We start from the raw sequence: 21,629 nt of genomic DNA on the forward strand, positions 1-21,629 counted from the left end.
GAAAGGGGATTCACCAAATATTAAATACTGTTTGTAAATTTTAGTATGACACCGCGTGCGCAGTGATATTGACGTATTGTGATTTATTATAATGCCGCGGGGACGGGAATCGACTCGTCGTATCCTGAAAGGTCGTCGTACTGCTGTAAACCAAAATGAAATCGTGAGGATTCTTTATCAAGAAGTTTCGTCAGACGATGGAGATTTTTCTGCCGGATCAGATGATGAATATGATCCTGACCGCGACGTAAATAAACCAGACTCCAGCGATTTCGATTCGTCTTCTACCATATCTAACGACGCACCACCTGAACCGGAAGTTGAGCCGCCGTCGTGTGATCCAGAATTCCAGTGGAGCACGGGTACAGCAAGACCGCAGCGATTCGCATTTTTAGGAGAACCAGGTATAAAAACGAATCTCTGTCTTACACCGCCTGCATTGGCAGATATATTCTTTTCAAATGATTTCGTGGATTCATTGGTACAAGCTACAAATACTTACGCCCACAAAACGGTCAGACCCCTACAAAAATATGCTCGACTTAGACAGTGGAAAGACACGAACTACCAAGAAATGAGAAGGTTTATTGGCATGTTGCTTTACATGGGATTGATAAAATTACCAACCATAAGCCACTATTGGAGGACAGATCAGCTTTACAATTTGCCACTTTTTCGATCTATCATGAGTAGAAATCGATTTCAACTGTTGCTACGCAACTTTCATTTCTCTGAAAATGACGATACAGCTACTTCACGACTGCATAAAATAAATCCCATATTAGAAAGGTTTAACACCTTGATGCCCGAACTGTATTATCCTGAAACCGATCTTAGTATTGATGAGTCAATGGTTTTATGGAGAGGAAGGTTGATTTTTCGTCAATATATAAAAAATAAAAAGCATAAATATGGTGTAAAACTATATGAACTTTGCGAGTCCTCAGGAATGGTTCTGAAAATCCGTATTTATAAAGGTAAGAGCGAGAAACCTCCACCCGGTACACTTCATAGCACTGAAGTAGTATTAGATCTCATGGAAGGTTATTTGGATAAAGGTCATGTTGTCTACACTGATAATTTTTACAATTCACCGGATTTGACAAGACGTATTGGACAAAGAAAAACATACATTTGTGGAACACTGCGCAAAAATCGCAAAAATATCCCTTATGAAGTTACTAATGCAAAGTTGAAACGAGGAGAACTTGCTTCACAAGTTTGCAGTGACATTACCGTGTGTAAGTGGAAGGATAAACGAGATGTTTTAGTCATTTCCAACAAACATCAAGTTCAAATGGTGAACGTGCTAAACAAAAATGGTAAAATTTCGTTGAAACCCAATATTGTAGCGGATTACAACTTAGGCATGTCTGGTGTGGATAGAAGTGATCAAATGGTCTCCTACTATTCGTGCCTAAGGAAGACACTGAGATGGCACAAGAAACTAGCGCTTCATATTTTTGAAGTATACTTGCAAAACGCCCACAGATTATTCCGACTGAAAAATAGAACAACGAAAACGAGACTTCTAAAGTTCCGCGAAGATTTTATCACGCATCTTTTGGGACTAAACAATAATGTGGAACTGAATACCTCGGCACCATCAGGATCGTCTAACACACCGCGCGCACAGCCATCACAAGAAAACATATTGTCACCAGAATTGCCCGGACTCTCACGACCACCTTACCATTACCATTCATCGCCAGCAACTTGTGCTAGACGCATGGAGCATCCTTTGACTACGCGTGTTCATCCTGAAACTTTCCATTACCTAGAAAAAATTCCACCTACCACTAAAAAAGCTGTTCCAGCTAAACCTTGTCGAGTATGCACCAAAAATAAGAAACGAAAGGAGACAACATTCGTGTGTGCTATGTGCCCTGAAAAGCCTGCGTTATGTGTGGTAAATTGTTTTCAAATTTTTCACACCGACCCTCGTTTTGTTTGATTTTTTTGTTTCGCTATAATACCTTCTTTTTACTTTAGACTGTTGATTGTTGTAAAAAGAAGTTGAAACTAATTAGTAGGTAAAACGCACAATGATTATTACACGATACTTGCTTATTTTATTGTTTTTTTTGTTTAGAAGTGTCTTAGATTATCGAAAAAAAATTTAATTTAGGATCAATAAAGTTACTACTTTTTTATTGGGTGTTTTATTTGAGGTGCCAAAGTATACTAAAACATTCAAGTTAGGGGGCCCAATGGTATAGATTTCTTGTAAACTGTTAGGGAAGTGCTACGTTTTATTGCGTAGTTGGCCTCTTCCATGTTCGCTAGCTACGTATATATGCGTAGTTGGCAGTCAATGGGTTAACTATGAAAATAGCTGAAGTAAACCAATCTAGCGATTTCGACGTTTGAAAGTTTATTAAATTACTATCGCTGTACCAGGAGTACATAGATGAGCAAGAGTTTCATCAGCCAGATAAGCATATAAAGAGTTGTTGAGGAAAACTCAGACACGTGCCAGTTGATCGTTATTACACGGTAATTTGCCCTAACATTATGGACAAGGAGAAGTAATAAGATTATAATGTGTAACATACATGTACATAGATATGTTATTATGTGAAATCAATAGAGGCATTCATAATTAATGTTCCCTACGATTATGTACAGTTGAATTATCATGGTATAACGTACTTGTAGAGATCAGTATGCATTGCAAGTAGATAATTTTCATTAGTACAAGATTAATAGCACATCAAACTTGAGATTGAAGATTTATTTATTCAGATAAGAAATCCAAATAGCTAGGAACCTAATACAATTTCAAATTTAAATAAATATTGATGAATCTTTTTTTCAGGAGTACTTTAAACAACATTTATTTTGTTTTGTTGTAGTATTCGCGTTCCAAATAGTGTTAGGACAATAATTTGAAATTCATATAGGTCTTTTTTTTTTTCAAAACATAGTTATGAAAAAAAAATGTATTGAAAATTAGTATGATTTGTGTTAATGAAACATAAATGAAATTAACGAATGAATGAATGAATTAAATATTCTTCATTGCACATAAAATTTGCGATGGCAACACAGAACAGTGACTGAAGTATAAAAGTGACTTGCAACAGGCGGTTTTATTGACAAGTAGTTATTTTTCACAAGGCAATCTTAGGATAGAAATTTGGGATCTAAAAATAAGTGATTAAGTTACGAACCGTACAAGAACAAATATTTTATGTAATGGTTTATTGATGTATGCTTAATTTTGTTTAAGGTGCTGGCGGCGCTGGCAGCGCAGTCGATCAACATCTCGGTGGGGTTCTGCCAGGGCTTCTCAGCAGTGCTGCTGCCCCAGTACACGCACGAGTACCCCAACATCACGTACGAACAGAGCTCATGGATCGGTAACGTATTTGTAAATGTTTAGTACCAATAACTAGTTGATGGCGAAGGAAAACCATCGCGATGAAATCTGCTTGTCGAAGAATGTTTATTATGCTTGGAAAAAGTGCAAAACACCCTAACCCGCATTAGGTTACTGTGGCGAAATATATCCTAAATACTCTGCATCGAATGGACCATGTACAGCAGTGAAACGTAAAATTAGTGTAATGAAGCTACCACTAATCACACGCGATAATGTAATCAAAAAATCTAAATACATTCCATAGTCATATAATGAAAGAACATCAAGTTCAAAAGCTATTTAATTTATAGGTTTAAGGTACCTGGCTGAGTGGAGAAATACATTTCTCACAGATGGCGCTACGGCAAAAGTCGTTAAAAACCAAGACAAAGATCTGCAACAAGCGGTTACCTGTCAGTAGTCCGAAATGACATTTCCCAGAAATAACGTTTGGTCGAAATTTCATAACCTCGAAAGTAATTTTGGGAGGAAAATGTTTTTCTTTTAAATTTAACCGAACCTAATCGTGTCTTTGCGGTAAACATTCAAGATATCGTTATTTCGGACAAAAAAAATTTCGACTTGTGATAGGTTACCGTAACAAGCACACACAGAAAAATTCATGAGGCCCGCTGGTTCGTTCCTTTGCTTAGTTGGCTTAGCGTCTGGCACTGTTTGCTAGAAGACTTTGGTTCGAATCCAACCGGATCAAACGAATTTTTTCTTAGAGTTCGATCTTTATATTTACGTTTAATTGAATGCGTATATTGTAAAATAAGAATTCTTTAAAATCAATATCACGCTTCAAGAGATTCGCGGTAATACGCAACCAAAGGTTGTACCTATGCGTTCCCAATCATAATATTTGAACAAACCATTTGTATCAACATGAAAATAAAACCTTTGTTGCACTATGACACATTGTCTTTCTTGGCTTAGTTGTGAGAACTAAGTACTCAAGGCAGACTTCACGAAACCAATATTGTTAAAGCGAATTAAAGCAATCCGAGTTCGGAAGTTTTATATCAACACTATAACGTTTCATAGTTTCACTCCCTTTTAAATTTATTTTGGTAGCAAAAAGTAGACTACGTCCTTCTCTTAGGCCCCATCCATTTCTATGCCAAAGTTCATCAATACTGGGTCAGAGTACTTCCGCATTTGTATTATAGATTACCCTTGCATAATCACGTGTCGGTAATTCAGAGGCTAAAGTCGTTATAGTTTCATTAGATTTCCTCTGGACGGGAAAACTAACCAAGTCCGTACACATCCTCAAGTTGGCAAACTTGGAAGTCTCTGAACAAGCTGCGGACCCTAGTCGGCCGAAGCAAGGAGCCCATGTACAGGTGGGGTTCTACTAAGAGAGCGCATGGGTCTTTCCCCAGACAATGGCGCATCTTTTGTCGTAGGGACACCTGCACACGCAAGGAATTGTACAACGCTCTGATAGTGCTGTGTCAGTCGCCGAGTCGCTAAAAGAAGAAGATTGTATGATTGTCATTTAAGCAAGTATTACGGAACTTTCCTGGCAGTCGATTCAGGACCTTACAATAACCCAGTTGTCGACCGATTTCTTTTCATTTTTATTCACAACACCCGAATCGAACGTCAAACTGTCGTATTTGAAACCGAACCAAAATGATGTCACACCCGTACGATTACTTGGAATTCACGAGCGGCAAAGTCTAACTGGGTGAAGACTAGACGAAACGTTATTCAGAACACAGCTATCGAAATCGAACGTCCTATTGTTCACAAAGCAAGAATGTAATATGGAAATCTCTTATTATTTTAAATAAAGTCTGGATTTTGTTCAATTTTATTAGTTTATTTTAATGCAAGAATAATGTATTTCTATATTTTAGTCTTAATAAAGCCTATAAAAGGATTTTCATTTTTCTTATAATCTATTTCACCGACTAACTCCGTAAACGATGTTGGATATCGTATGCGAATTGGAATCGAACGTTCAATTCGAATGTTCTGAATAGCTCGGAAAGCGCCCGTCGATTCGAGAACGAAAGCCAGTCGAACGATTCGGTTAAAATATCGAAGAGTTCTGAATCGCGGTCCTGATTAGATTGGATCAGGGCGACTAAGGCCATATTGCCTGGATATTATTTTCAATAAGCATCGTTGACACATATATGAGGTGGCATACCGCGTAAGACACCGTAAGATTAAATAAATCAATATCCTTGATTTATTTTATTATGTATAGCGTTAGATAAAATCTTGGCCCAAGTCGCTCTATTGGCATTTACAGTCAGAGAGTCGAAACGCATTGAATGAATCTGTGTTTACATGTTATATTCGGAACAGCGATCAGTGCCAAAAATGTGTGTGCAAACAAACACCAGAACTTCGGGTCATGGCAATCTTACATTATAAATATATCCACTTATAATATATATGTACATCAGAAGGTTAGAAGAACATCCGGTCTTCACCCGACGTAACTATTAATAGGCCTATACGCAAATATAAAAACAGATAATTTTGATGCTAAAAACAAATACCTAGACAGACAGGCTTCCATTTGCGTCATAGGCACTTAAAAAGACACAGCTCCAAAATCTGGCATATCGTATCAAACGAGCAGCACCAGCTTGTATATTATTAAGAGTAATTACGTTTAAGTTAACATGTTTAGAGACTAGGAGAACACAATCTACATAGTGGTTAAAAGTGGAGTTAGGTTTAAATGTTTCAATAACAATATTACACAATACCGTTCAACAAAGACAAAAGAGTAACAATAGAGAAACAAGTGGAAAAATAAACATCCGTGTATGAACAACGTTTGTAAATAGGAGATAGCGTTATGCAAACAGGCATAGTTCAAATTAATGGTAATATTAATAAATATGAAACGTCTGCTTGTGGCGATAAGAGCTGAGCTGGCATGAGACTGAGGAATCACGCGCGAGTGATAGAAATGCAGGTGCACAAGGAATTATAAAAAGTAATGTGAATTACAATCATTCTTTTTTCCTTGTTTTGTTTGGTAAAATATTTAAGAACTTTTTCACTGAAGAAAGGTCGACTAAAGATAATGAACTAGACAGTTTATAGCAAGGAAATTATATTCAATTGTAATTAACAGCCAAAGTAATTCTGACTACAAACGTATTGATTGTTGTTATTCCTTCTTAAACTGTTGTACATGCCATGTACGCGTACAAATAACGCACATCAAACTTTGAACAGAATTATGCTGGGCGTACAAGTCTCAAAAGATGATAATATTGATAATCACTGTTGGTGTGAAAAACCAAACTGCAAATCAAGTATACTGATGTATTTTATCTTTTATTGCAGCAAGTTTAGGAGTAATTTCCAACCCCGTGGGAGCTCTCCTCGGCGGTATGATGGTGGACGCAGTGGGACGAAAGTTGCTGCTGCAGTCCATCGTACTGCCAAACCTGATTGGCTGGCTGATCATCGCATTTTCAGAAACTTACGTCTTTCTGTGCGTTGGGAGATTCATCACCGGATTTACTATCGGTAAGAGAAATGTGTACACTAGTGACCTTTAAAACTTAAGTTTATAAATAACGCTAAGAAAAAACATATTCCAAAAAAGTTAAAAAGATAAATCAAACATACTTGTAGTGCAATGTGATGTTTGACCGAGTAGCTATTGAATTACCTAGAGATAACTAATATAAGAATGTCTCGTTCCAGGTATGTCAACAGCCTCCTACATCTACGTAGCCGAGATAACAACGCCAGAAAAGCGAGGAGTGCTTAGTGCATTAGGACCTGGTCTGGTCTCTACGGGCATATTCATCGTCTACTCGCTGGGAGCCTTCATACACTGGCGACAAGTTGCTGCTATATGTGCCGGAGTATCTTTATTAACACCGTTCCTGATGTACTTCGTGCCAGAATCACCGTTATGGCTCGCCTCGAAAGGACAGATGAAAGAAGCCTACAATGCAATGGTTTGGCTAAGGCAAAACACCAATGCGGCGCAACAAGAACTCATGGAGTTTACGAAAGACAGAAAAATTGGAGAGACAATGTCTTTTACGGCCAAACTTGGAATATTTAAGCGAAGAAGTGTTTTAAAACCGTTTGTGCTGTTGATAGTGTTCTTTATGTTCCAAGAAATGTCTGGAATTTACGTCATATTGTATTATGCTGTGGATTTCTTTAAGGCTGTTGGTACGAGTGTCAATGAATTCACGGCATCAATCATTGTTGGTGGTGTAAGAGTCTTTATGGGTGCAGTAGGAGCTTGTTTAATCAACAGTTTTAGACGAAGGACTTTAGCTGCAACGTCAGGACTTCTTTTAGGCGTAGCAATGCTAGGAGCGGCAATTTGTGACTCTTTAAATGGACCACCACTGATGAAACTGGCGTGTATCTTGCTCCACGTCTCATTCAGTATGGTTGGATTCTTACAATTACCCTGGATAATGTCAGGGGAACTATATCCCCAAGAAATAAGAGGAGTTATGTCTGGTACGACATCTTGTTGTGCTTATGTCCTGATCTTCTTTAACATCAAGACATATCCTCAGTTGGAGAATCTATTAACCAGTAATGGTACGTTGTATCTATTTGGAGGCTGTGCTTTATTGGGAGCAGCATATTGTCAGTTGTTTCTACCAGAAACCAAAGGGAAATCTTTAACAGAGATTATGAGACAGTTTGATGACGAGAAAAGAGATGTTGATCCTGAAGTAGGAAATGCTAAATGTGCTATAGACAAAAAGCCAGTACAAAGGAGGCATAGTGCAGGTGCTTCTGTATCTTTGGAGAAGAATGGTGATATATTTTCACCAAAATGGATACTTAAAGACGAAGAACAGAAAGGTTAGGTTTTGTACCTTGATTCAATTTGTTGATCCAAAGCTTGTAAACGAAAGTTACCAATAATTTTGTACATATTTTTTATATTTAATGAAATGTGGTGTTATGTGATCAGTATTATAGATTGGAGTGACTTTTTATTTTTAATTAAATTCGATAAAACATTCCGTGTTAGATAGTTTACAAGGTGACGTATTAAGAATGTATTTTTAAGAATTTTTATATTACCGTTTTTTTCACAAATAAGTACAACTTTGTAACGTAAGTTGATATTAATAAGTAGATTGAACGAATGAAAGAAAGAAGAATGAATGCAGCACAAGTCGAGCTACAGCAATTTGGGCTAAAATTTTGACATGTCAGTCGAGTTTATAGTTGGCAGTTTTTCTACATTTACACTAACATAATCATGAATACCGATTGCACAGCTGTTTTTAGCAGTCACTTTGCAGTACTTGTAAACTGCACGAAACATGCAATTTTGCAATTGGCTGGCAGTTTATACATTGCTGTTCGTTCTAAGTGTAAAACTTCTTAAACCCGATTACGACGAAATTTGGACGTAGGTTTATGATGGAATTTTCCATGTACATAGAACACTTATTTTAGTAAATTGTGCTTTTTTTGTGCTGATTCGTGACAGGGTTAACGTATTTACATACTTACATAAATAAATATCTAACTAAAATTAATATTTTTTTGAACACTGTGATGAACTGAATATTAAATTAAATGTATAATATTGTGTTGTTTTTCAAACTTATTGTTTTATTTTTCTAAACTTCTTGTGCCCAGACCAAAAATGTTAACTTTTTATGTACCTACTGTGCTATCCCGCATATACCTAGCCTGCGGTTACACATCGTTATCTTTAATAATATGAGCTTATAACTACCTAGAGATGTATAATGTAGAAAAGTACCTCGATATATTGGGATAGATTTCTACCTAATTTAACTATTTAATTTGTGCCTGCGCTATGAGTTAGTAATACAATGAAATGAGTTAGTAACACACGACTTTTAAAAAATAGTGCATCATAATTTGTAACTTTAAAAAAAAATACCGACCTCAACAGTTCGTCGAATTAGATCTATTTGCCAAGTTTTATTAAAATCAGTTAAAAAGAAAAACAATACAGTGGAATTGAGAACCTCCTCATTTTTAAAGTCAGTTAAAAACAAATGAGTTCTTTTTGATTAGCTATATGAGACGTCGAGCCTTCCATTGGTAAAAAGAATTACGTGGTAATATTACTGGGACGGTACACGACTAATTGGTACTGCGCGCCAAACTCCTAATAACGTCTGTGTTTTTGAGATTGACCGCTATTCTATTTTCATTCCAAGAAATCAGTAAAACCATTCGAACTACTATGTGTTAATCAAAAAAACATGCTAAATACAAAGTTTTGAAGTTTATTTTTGAAAATTGCCGCTTTTGTGATTCTGCCACGGGAACATTCAGCCACGCGATTTATTTTTTGATAAATAATGTTAAAAAAAATAAAAAGAATTTTATTAATTTAGCATAAAGTAAGGCCCTTACTGCTTACCGGGTAAACTTTCAGATAGGGCTTGTAAGTTGAAAAAGGAACTGTAAACCTTCAAGTATCTGTATTTAAAAATAAACAGCATTGCTTACATTAAAGAATAAAATTAATCATTCTTGTTTCTGTACGATTTTTCGAACGATTACCAATTCAAAAAACATGTTTAGATTTTTATTAAATTTTGTGACATGCAACGCCATCTATCAATAAACCTCAGTGGTCGATCGTTCCGCTTCGATACGACAGAGTAATAAACAAGCTCTACGGTTGAGCGCACATAGAAGCCTTTTTGTTAATTCATAAATGCCACGATAGATGGCATCACATACAACGACAAATACTGTTAAAATAGGTTTTTTATATAGTGTTTATTAAAAACGTTCCATTATAAAGGTGATCAATCGGTCCTCTCCTGGTTTAGTGTCGCAATTAGCATTAGGAAAACTGTTCGATGCTATATTTACGGTTTGGCAATTACAGTCAATGAGTTATATATGAGAACGTGAGATATCCGACGAACAATGGAAAGTTTTCTCTTTCGTACGCTTAATAAGCTCGTACAATCGATCAGGTACGGTAATTTTTGATATAAATTACGGTACCTGATAATATATGAAGAGGATTTTATTATCACCTGTATTGAAACAGTATACAATGTTATTGTTTATCAAAGTCGCAAATAAATCAGCCACCTACCTGGTCTGCGGGATGCCATACTTGATGCCAACCCCCACGCGGGGCAGCGCCTTTATCACTTTCTTCACTGTCGTCTGGTCCGGAAACGCGAAGAATATCGACGCTGAAACAAAAAATATCATCAGTGAGATTATCTCCTTAAAAAAATTGTACAATTGCCTCCTATGTAGGGGCTATGAATTCGATTTCAATGGGGGGATACTGAAAACTTAATTTAATTTAATTTGTTATTTTATAACTTAATTAGTTAGTACAGTAAACATATACGTAATATAAGTACAGTAAAAAAAAAACAACAGTAAATTAATAATAATTGTCTTAATTTTCATACTCTCATCATGGCATGTTCACCTGTAATTGGTTAAGCATTTTAACTGTAACACCATATCGAATGTGTGTAAAATATTGTTGTAACCGAATGTATTAAGCGTTGGTGAATTTAAATAAATAAATAAATAAAAAACAATTGAAAAGAAATGGTGCACATTAGTCATCGCTTGATGTAATTATGGAAAAGAACTGATAGAAGATAATAGATTCTGATTGGGCCACACGTTATGGGCCAAAGTGGTGGTGGCAACGTTCTCTGACACTCCATTGGAAGATAAAGATGGTTGGAGTGAGTCTTGAGAGCTAAATCTTAGAGGGCAGCAGCAAAATACTTAATTCCATAGCAGCTGTACTAGGATCACCCATCTTTACCACTTGTTATTAGTGATATTTATTATTGTATGATGACCTCGGTCGCCCAACGGGCTTTATACTGTGGGCGCTGGATGAGGATGTTTTTAAATTGGTTCTGGTCTGGGTGTTCTAAGAAGTGACCCTGGGTGAATCCGTTGCTCTGGTATTCATAGTACAGGGTATTCCCTATTTGAGACCAGGCAATTGGTGTGGTCATCAGGTACATTATTACATATACATTATTATTATTATTTTATATTATACTTTAGAAAAAAACGGTAAGATGCCGCTAGATGGCGTTGAACTGCTTATGTGTATTTAGTAAAATGCGTATAAACAATGTATGAACTTGGCATTGCATCGTACGTGTACAGGGGTTTATTCTTGTTTTTAACAGCGGTGAAAAGCGGGCGGTGAAACGGCCATTTGAAGTGTGATAAGTAAGGTATGTACGTACTCCTGCTCGCGAGGAACATTTCGATAGCGAGGCTCTGCAGCAGGTAGCGGCGCGAGAAAATCGCGCGGATCTCGCTGAAGTACCATTTCCCGTGCAGGTGCTCGCAGTACTTCAACACCTGGAAAGACGAGATAAAAAGAAATAAGTATTAGTTTTTACGTAACAGCATACAATATTACAACGTATATATTAAGTCGGCGTAAGCTGTAGGTATTCAATAATAACAAACTAATTTATAACTATTGTTTCGAAAATAATAATTAAACTATTTATAACTCCACTTTTTATCGAACAAAAACGTACGTGCGCAACGAACAACATTTTTATGAAGTGATAATTAAAAAATTACTTAAATTCACTATATTAAGAATGTTTTGGATGTCTATGTTTGACGTCTCCGCAAACAAATTATATTTGAGGCAGGTTGAGGAGGCCGCGGCAACAAACATAGCGAAAGCGGACAGGAAACTTTTAAGGCGCGGTTTTATTTTATAAAGAAGTTACAATTATTCATGTTCAATTTCATTAATGTCACGCTACAGTTACACCTCGCTAATGAGTACCAAGTTCAAAGTGTTATCTACTCAAAAAGACAAATTTGACATAATGTCTAACGCAATCATGTAATAGAGCTAACTAAAGTAACATCTTAATTTTTCATCTTATAATTTTCCTGATATGACTCTTTCCGTTATCTAAATCATTTTGTCTTGGTCTTCCCCTGCCTCTATTTCCTTTTATCTTCCCTTCTGTACTGCTTTTCTTATAAGAAAACAGCTTTTTATTGTCTTTAACAAACTGATATTTTCCAGCACTTAGCACTTGCTTTGGAGGAGACAAATTTGCAAATTCAAATTACTTTAATAAAAAGATCGGTGGTATCCTAGTGGGAGATAGGTTGTTTCTCAATTGAAATGTCAACGGTTCGATTCATGTGGCAGCATGCCCTAAGATTAAAATTTTTCACTTTGACTTTGACTAACTTACGTACATTTGTGTCTGTTTAGTAGCAACATCTCTTCCTAGCTGAGAAGAAAAACAACGTGTTAAACTGCATGTCCTCTTGGATATTACAACCCTTAAGAAATGTGTGCATTCATCAACCCGAGTGGCTGAAACACTATCTTTAAAGGAGTTCTGTGATCAGCAGTGGGATGACTAATGTGTTAATGATAACTAGTAGCAGTAGAACTCCTTGTGAAGAAGTTCGTTCCGGGTAGCACTGCCACCATCCCTATTTCTGCCGCCAAGCAATACAGCGTTCCGGTTTTGAAGGGTAAGGGTGCTGGTGAAATTGCAGGCACGTAGGACTTGTTAACTTATGTCTCAGGGTGACAGGCGCAGTGGTAGTGCCAATCAGATCTTTGCAATTTAAAGCTCTCAGTGGCACAGCAACTGTTATGGACAGGCGTGTAGGTTACCATCAGACACCCGACTTGTTCGTCCCGTCACTTAATATTATAATAAAAAACCTATTAACACATACAGTCATCATATAAAATCTGTTTATTACAAAAAAAGTTCGAAACTAAATGAAAATAAACATCTTTTAAAACATTTAAACATAATACGACGCAATTAAATTGTTATATTGCAGATGACAGTCGAATTTTATAGCAACACCGAAATAACATGGCGTCGTCGAATAAAAATAATCATAAAACTGGAATAAAGTTAAAATGAAACAATAAAATTAAGCGGTACTTTTACCCTAATTCTGGCGTTCGTTAACCAGTGTTGTGAAACATTCGGTCTATTACTATCGAGACAATATCTAATGAAACTCGTATTTTGAATTTAGAAGCGCTATCGATGTTAGCAGAATTTATTGTATCGGAATCATCATCCAACTGCTGGGCGCAGGTTCCTTTGAATTGTTAATTTTTGAAAATTCATACATACACAAAATTTAGCAGAATGTATATAAACAACACAAATAGGAGATCTATTTTAAAGTTTTTCATATGAATTTAATATACGTAATCAACTCAGCCTGTCTGACTAAACATTTATTTAATAGACCAACTGTCGAAATAAGAATAAAAACGCAATTAATAATGATTAGAACGTGGTAACATTCACAATCCAGACATTTTTGGCATTTTTTCATAGTCTATCGACAAAATTGTCGGCGACAACTACATGACATTTAACATTTTACGAAAACGGCGACCCTGCAAATGTGATTTTATTCCATCTTCAAAAAAGACAAACTACACTTACGTGCATTTCAAAAGACTAAACTAGTTGTAATATGTTGTTTTTTTTAATAATATCACACGGGTGTATAAGTCAGTCAGTGATAGTTTAGGTCAAGACCATTCATAATTTTTCTCACTACGCATTCCAGAACATTCTCGATTTGATCTGAGGACGTCTTTTGTGGCCGTTCTCTTCCATGTCGCCTTTCACAATGACTCTTTTTATCTCTTTCTCCACACTCTTCCATTCAATTCAACCACACTCAACATCACAACACTCCAAACCACATCAACACACATTTCCCTATTTTTGTTACTACGTATCAGAGCGTTTATGAATAACAGTAAACCTTTGAAAACTATCATCGCAGCAGACGAAGCAAGTTTGAAATCTAAACTATCGATAATATACCAACACATATTTACATCACTACAAAGATAGGTACACTGTAAAAACTTCGTTAGCGGGTAGTTTACTATCATCATGATTACGTAAATCAATGGGACGGTATATATTGTTTTAGTGTTGCCATGAGTTCTAAATTATAGCATTTGTTCTTCCCGTTGAGACGTGTAGTTAAAAGTTTTTATGGGCTTACTTCTTAATTTAATTTACATAATATCTCTTTGGGTATAGTTATGTATGCGTCTTATAACCATAACTTTTGTCCGAAATATGTACAACTTACGCATAGGCAACGCATACGCGTCTGTTTTTTGCTATAGGCTATGACTATAAAGGTCAGGTCAAAAACAATAACAATAATGCTGTTACAGTTGAAAGAATGATTACAGTATTTTAACTACTTTTAGCGTTATCCTTAATATCATATTTGAGAAAAGCATTTTAATTTTTAGTAGGTATTGACGTAGTTTTCTTTATGTCTGAATTAACTAAAAATAATTGAACGTATTAACAACCCAATATTGTATACATCGGCACTAGCAATGAAATTGTCAACCCATTATACGATTCACTGTTGGACACGGTTCTGCGTTACGAAGTTTTCCAAGAATTATGAGTTTTCTGCGACGTTCAGGTTTCATCGCGAGGTTTTCCTTGATCGTTAGCGAGAGTTTTTGCTGATAATCATTCACAAATGTAACTTATGCATTTCAAGTCATAGATTTCCGCCTTCCGCTTCCATTTTAGATACAAATTATTAGCCATCGATACCTGCGCTAAATAGTGTAACACATATACCCGCGCATGGTGTGTGGGACCGAAAGTTCGAGATCCGTTTTAGTATGTTATTTCTTAAATATCATCGTAAAATTAAGTTTAATATTAAAAGAAAATGTGTAAAATTGTATCAACAAAACATTTACACAAAATATTTTTTTTTATTAGAGATAAGCAGTGTTTTATTACAGCCATTGGCAAGTTATGTCAAAGAATAATATTTTTTTTAAACCATAAACTTAATAGCATGCTGCATACAAGAATATATCTTGCTCAAAAATACTCGTTACTGTCATGGAAAATACTTCTTATTTGCTATCTTTGCCTAGGTAGTAGACCAAAAACTGCTCCTCACTTTCAGAACTATCTCCTGCTCTGTGTTATTTCTTATTGGGTAGTGTATAACCGTTCACCAAAAAAGCAAGTTTTTTTAACAACCAAATAATATTAAATTCATTCCCCAACAATAGTACTGAATAACATCAAAATATGTACATCGATAGAAAATTAATTTAGCATTATGTACTAAAATTAATGTATAACATTTTATCGCAATGCATATGTAACATCTAAATACATATCCAATATTTCTGGCACACAACAAACCTAAATATGTACGACCACAAGTTTATGACAAAAAACACACCTATTTCACTGAAAGATACATCAGTCTATCGGAATGAGACACCATTTTATTTGACATAATGGTCTAATTGTACACAATTTGTCCAAAACAATAAGATCAACAAAAAAAAAAATTAAAATTGCACACAAACATTGCAACAACGTCGATTGAAAATCTAAAAAATGTGGTTTCTTTTTTGTATTTGCTAGTAAAGGTTCAATTTAGTTCCAATATTATGAATAGCTCATAAGAAAATCAACTGCAAAGCTTAAAAAAAAACAAAAAATAATTATAAAAAAAACAATTGCTTTTATTAACTATTGCCCAGTAGTGGGACATAATACGTTAATAAAAAAAACTTTTATTGAATAATTAATGCAGGTCTTGCCTTCGCAGGACATCCACGCTTCCTTTTCTGCTTCCTGTCTGCTGCGGGTACCACATACATGAGTCGAATTGTGAGCTCTACAACATGACTGTTTGAATTTATAGTTTTTAAAAAAATGAGGGCAGTTTCATTTGCACAGCGTTCTAGCTTGTTCTTTATTCGGGTATATTGTACCAGACTCAAGGTTGTATGCGAAAGGGATAAAAAGTCCCGATTATTTTCAGAAATCACATGACTTTTTGAAATAATGTTATGCATGTCATAAATATATTTGTTGTAGGTGATTCATTGTATAAACGAAGATAATTTGTGGAGCAACTTTTAAGAAAAATTACGGTACTTTTGTTAAAAGAATTGTTATTTCGTTTAGAGTTAATTTAAATTGATGTGCAATGAGTATTTTTGTTATGTAAACCATATTTTTGTTAATAAATGAATAGTTCGTTGTACACTGAGAAATTAGCAGAGGTCTAGTTTTGATACTATTAATTATTAATTATTTTTGATACTAGTTTTGTTAGACAGTTGTTTTATTTGTAGTGAAATATTTTTTAGATGTGAAAGTTATTTGAATAATGAACATAATTTTATATGTATTAAGTTTTCTAATATGCAATTAAATATGTCCCTTTCTTATTTGCTGCACTTCTCTATGAGCATCAAAGTCACTGTTGTTTTCGCCCTCATAAATGAAACCAGAGTCATCCTCTTCCAAAAACCTTCTCATGCGTTCCTCATACACGTAATAGGTAATAATAAAATATAACTTAAAATAATTTACAAATATATGTAATGTTAATGTAAACTCAATGATATAATAGGAATTACTAAAAAATGTAATTACCTAAAGCTGTGACACCTATACCCGCGTCGGTCTAAGGGACCGATTGCTGTCGTGTACGGATACATGTGTTGTATGCACGAATATTCCTGTTACGCTAAAATGAAGTTAGCCACGAACCATGTAAGTAGCAGTGAGCCCAAAGCTCTAACGTTTTCCGTTTCAAAAAAAACACGGCAAATGACAATAGTCGGTCTGAGAGACCAATGCGCGGGTGTACAAAGGTTAATTAATATACTGCTCTCAAAAATAGCATACGGGGACAAAAATACACTTGCCCAATTCCCAACACCATGCACCAGGGGTGTATAATCGGCGACTGGAGATATACGACCCATTGCTGTGATTTGTACCCTGTTCGGGTACAATGCAGCACGCAGGGAGCAAAACGCTGGGTTTTATACAATGGAACTACTGGGAATTCAACACGTGGTGTTCATGTTGCCATCCGTAGAGATTTGTTTCAAACATGTCATCATTATTTATTATCTGTGTTGCAATTATGTGAGAAATGCATTATGTTCATAATGGGGAAATATTAAGAGACGAAACAACCTCAAATAGCTTTTGGTTGATTCCGTAATCACTTTGAAAAAAAAAATTTTGGTAAATTTGAAGATATACCCTGATTACTATATGGTGTAAAAAAACACAAACGTACAAGAAAACCACTATATTCAATAAGTACTTTACCAATGATATTTTTATATCAACTGAACTAAATATATGTATATATAAATTTCGTTTTCAAACAAACAAATTCTGAAAGAAAGCTAATGTCCCTGCCGGTCGATCCAAGCAAAATGAACCGTATTAGTACGGGAAAAATTTGAATGCGAACTACGGTAGTACAGACTCTCAAGCAGCAGATGATCGTGGTTGACCAAGTCAGACCAAATTCTACGGCGTAAGAGAATTAACATCCTTAACGGCGTGGAATGGCATCAGGCCGGTCAGGAAAAGGACTTGTTTTGTAATGCTACTCGACACAGTACTCGACGACGGCGGATCGTACTTGAAGACGCGCGAACCGAATGACTTTCGCCCTTACAGCGCCGACGACTGGTTGACGATAAATGTGGGATCCCCCTAATAAGGTACGGATTAAAATAGTTTAAAAAAAAACTCATGAATCGGATTCGGCATTGCTACCCTTACACCTACCGTTGATTTTGTAATCAACAAACAAGACCAAAAGTATAATAACAATAGTCCCTACAGAATTGCGAATGGGCATCACGCGAACAAACCTAACACATGAAGACAGGAGGGGTAGGTGACAAATTGGGCCTCAATTGGAGTGGACGCACCCCACGCGAGCGCCGCGGGTCGCACCACCTACGTAAGCGTACACTGTATTGTCTACTCTCGACGAGACGAACATTTGTTGTGTAAACAAAAGAAAACAATCTTCGAATATAAATCGATACCTCCCGTGTAAGTTGTTGTAAGTCAAAATACCATTTTTGCTTTGTAACTTAACTACATCCTTTTTTTAAGTATATTATAGGTTCCTCATTTAAAAGTAAAGAAATAGCTTAGTGTCACGTTTAGCTTCAAATATGGAACCTATAATATACTTAAAAAAGGATATATTTTAGTTAAAAAGCAAACAATAGTTTTTTACTTTCAGCAACTTACGTGAGAGGTATCGAAATTAAAAAATATATTCAATTTCAAATTAGCTACATTACCGCATTCCGGGAAAAACAATCGAGACTCGGTGAAATCTCGAAAATCCCGGGAAAATAAGACTTTCGAAACTGTTTCAGAAGTCGCAAAAGTAGGTTTTCTTACTTATGGGCTGGCTTTAATATAATAAAAGAAAAAAATAAAAACCACAAAAACATTTCTTATTTTTTTTTTACCTGGTGTTATTACTATCGTTCTTTAATCTCTATACATTATACTAAGCTGCACTATACAGTGTTGCCATATCCCTGAAACTAGAATAAAAAAATACTGTTGGTTTTAGTAGATTTTTAAAACTGTTTAATTAAGTGTATTAAATTTTTAAAAGTCTCGATACTCTGCAGATTGAAAACATCAGTCTCGAGTTTAGGAAAAGGCAAAATATCGTCGAGATTGAAATTGAATGAAATTTTCTAGACCCGAGATTCCAGGTATTAAAGCACTAATAATAAAGGTTACACAACTTAGTTCTAAACAAGAAATTTTGATTATAACCGGGATTTTTTAGAGAAGCGTGTACATTATGACTATTATATATTATGACTACCAAATAGGGATACTACTATATTATTATGACTCTCAAAATATAGAAAATTATGTGTAATTTTTTCCTTACGGTAAACTTATTTTTAAATAATTAGCAGCCGTTTAAAAGTCGAAAATGCCTAAAATTATTATGTACGACTTTCTTCTCCTGTTGTGAAATATTTAATGTTATTTATTGAATAGAAAGAGGTCTTCGCTAGACATACCTAATGCTTAACTAGTAAACTTTGATACCTGCCAATATATGCCAGAACAGATTCATATGCATTATAGTTGTAGACATGTCCCTAAGCAATAATCCTCACCACGATAAAAAGATAATATTGGCACATTACAAATAATGCACAAAATTTTCAATAAATCTGCCACACTTGTGTTATTCTCACCTATCTTAGTCCTGCCATATCGTGACTGGGACGCATTAGTGGCTAATGCCTGTACAGACAACAACAAAACATTTAGTGCAAAAAATATTACGCGGACGCTATTATTGATGGATTCTCGCGCCAATTAGATTACGTCTACGTTACGTTACGAATACGTTACGTTATTCTCGGATAGCAGTTGGTGTACTGGGCAGTACAGTTAGGGCGCTAACTCACCCCTAATTACTATTTATGTAACTTCCAAGAAAATTGAAAAATACATAATTAAAGACTTACATGAATAACATAACAAAGTTCTTGTGCGTTTCAGCATACATGTAATGTTATCTAGTGGCGACGTTCGGTACTAAACTTCCCAAACAGTTGATTAGATCGAAACGAAGTGAGTTCTAGACTTTATGGTAAATTATTAATACTAAGGTATAATGATACTCTGCATTTTTTTGCATTTATTTAGGATAATTTAATAATCATTATCATTAAAAATAAATAAATAAGTAATATGGGTCAATACGTGTTGGAGACTTTACACGTTTTCCAAGTGTTGTGAACATACGCAATTTTGGTATATACCGCCAAAGGGAGTCGAATCGTGGTCCTCTCAATCGAGAAGCAAAATTTGCTTGGGTTACCACCGCTCATTGGAGATAAACCGCTCTTAAAAAAAGGACGAATTTGCATTAATCAACGTTGGCTGTTACTTAATTAAGTAATTTATTACATTCGGGGAGCTTAAGCTTATTAACAAGACGAAGTAGACAATTACACCCCAGTTAAAAGCTTCCATTTATGGGCGTAAACAATACAACCATTAAGCTAAGTGTTGCATTTACGAGAAACAGAATTGTGATTCGATACAAAGTCATTGACGATAGCAACTTTTATACACCGATTGTAATAGCTTAACAGAAAAGATCGATGTGTTTACATAAATGTTGTGTTATCGGCTGTACACAAATACATCGTGTCATATCTTTCATAAAACGATTAGGTCCCCTCATTATGGCATCGCACACCCCGCACTTATCCATGCATCCTGGATAAACAATACAGGGTGCCATTGTGGAGTAGAGTGCACTCAATTGATAGAGATTGGGCACGCTTGCTAAATTGATATCGGAGTGCGTTCAAACAGGAGGAAGGTCACAATTCTGCTGTATTTTTTTTTTTGTATGTATGTTACGCGATAACTCGGCATTTGTGAACCGATTTTGATGATTCTTTTTTTGTTGGAAAGGGGGTACATTAGGAGTAGTCCTATTTCAATTTGTTCCACCTCTAAGGGTGGCAAACTAGGGGATGAATGACTTTAGAAGTCGGTTTTTTTAGTACTCATACTGAGATTATTATTTCGTAAATATTTAGTTGTAGAATGATGCCAGTAGCAATATCTTTATCTAGAAAACATTGTTTCATTGGCTGCAACTACTACAATTCGAAATGAATTAATTACCATTATGTTCTTCCTACTTCAACTTAGATCTTAGTAAATTCTTGTAGCATTAGGTATTTAGACCATGTATTATTATGGCACTTGGCGTTACATTTTATATAAAATCTATATAGAATTTACATAGAAACGAGTAGCAGAAGAGCCCCCCTTGTGACAGAGTTTATCCAGGATATTACTGCCACCTTACTTATTTCTGCCGGCTAGCAATAATTACTGTGTTCCGGTTTTGAAGGATAAGGGTGCTGGTGAAACTATAGGCACATGGGATATCAGGTGTGCCGCTTACCACCAGGTGCACGACTTCTTCGTCCCATAACTTAGTATCATTAAAAAAAATGCAAAAATTTGATGGACCTTTTTTTTCGCTAAAATATCTAAAGACCGACACAAGAGGATGTTCGGTGGAAACACATACAGTGTGTACTTTATTTTTACGTACCTAACGGTATTTTAGTGATGTTTCTACAAAGCATTACCAATAACTTTTACTAAGGGTCCCCCTCAAATGTAAATAAAACTTTCGTTGCCAACGCGCGTCTTTGCCGCTTTTACTAGTTGGGCATAAAGTTTGTTGTGACTAGTTCGACTAGCCACAGAGACTCGCTAGACTGATAGGAATTCAAAATAAGACCATCTTTGTTTTGGACTAAAGACGACGAGGGTAGTCCTGACTAAATCTCTCATACGAGCAGACGACTTCTCTTGACTACAATTGAACACACAGACCGTACAATATC

At 35.6% G+C, this 21,629-nt stretch overlaps 2 protein-coding genes across 12 annotated transcripts in view; one reads left to right on the forward strand and one right to left on the reverse strand.

The window, feature by feature from the left end:
- LOC113236337 (facilitated trehalose transporter Tret1-2 homolog) overlaps window positions 1-8,662 on the forward strand; it is a 32,995-nt gene extending 24,333 nt beyond the window's left edge. For all 3 annotated transcript variants that reach the window (XM_026472369.1, XM_026472371.1, XM_026472370.1), the window contains exons 3-5: window positions 3,233-3,362; window positions 6,689-6,874; window positions 7,055-8,662. In XM_026472369.1, coding sequence (XP_026328154.1) covers window positions 3,233-3,362; window positions 6,689-6,874; window positions 7,055-8,196 — 1,458 coding nt within the window. In that variant the 3' untranslated portion in view covers window positions 8,197-8,662. The remainder of the gene's footprint in view (window positions 1-3,232; window positions 3,363-6,688; window positions 6,875-7,054) is intronic.
- Window positions 1-21,629, reverse strand: part of LOC113236336 (neurobeachin) — a 545,925-nt gene that overhangs the window by 73,430 nt on the left and 450,866 nt on the right. For all 9 annotated transcript variants that reach the window (XM_026472364.1, XM_026472367.1, XM_026472366.1 and 6 more), the window contains 2 exons: window positions 11,578-11,695; window positions 10,437-10,539 (listed from right to left, as the gene is read on the reverse strand). In XM_026472364.1, coding sequence (XP_026328149.1) covers window positions 10,437-10,539; window positions 11,578-11,695 — 221 coding nt within the window. The remainder of the gene's footprint in view (window positions 1-10,436; window positions 10,540-11,577; window positions 11,696-21,629) is intronic.

This window comes from Hyposmocoma kahamanoa, unplaced genomic scaffold, assembly GCF_003589595.1.
Source record: "Hyposmocoma kahamanoa isolate Upper Pololo Valley unplaced genomic scaffold, ASM358959v1 91, whole genome shotgun sequence".
Lineage (NCBI taxonomy): Eukaryota > Metazoa > Arthropoda > Insecta > Lepidoptera > Cosmopterigidae > Hyposmocoma > Hyposmocoma kahamanoa.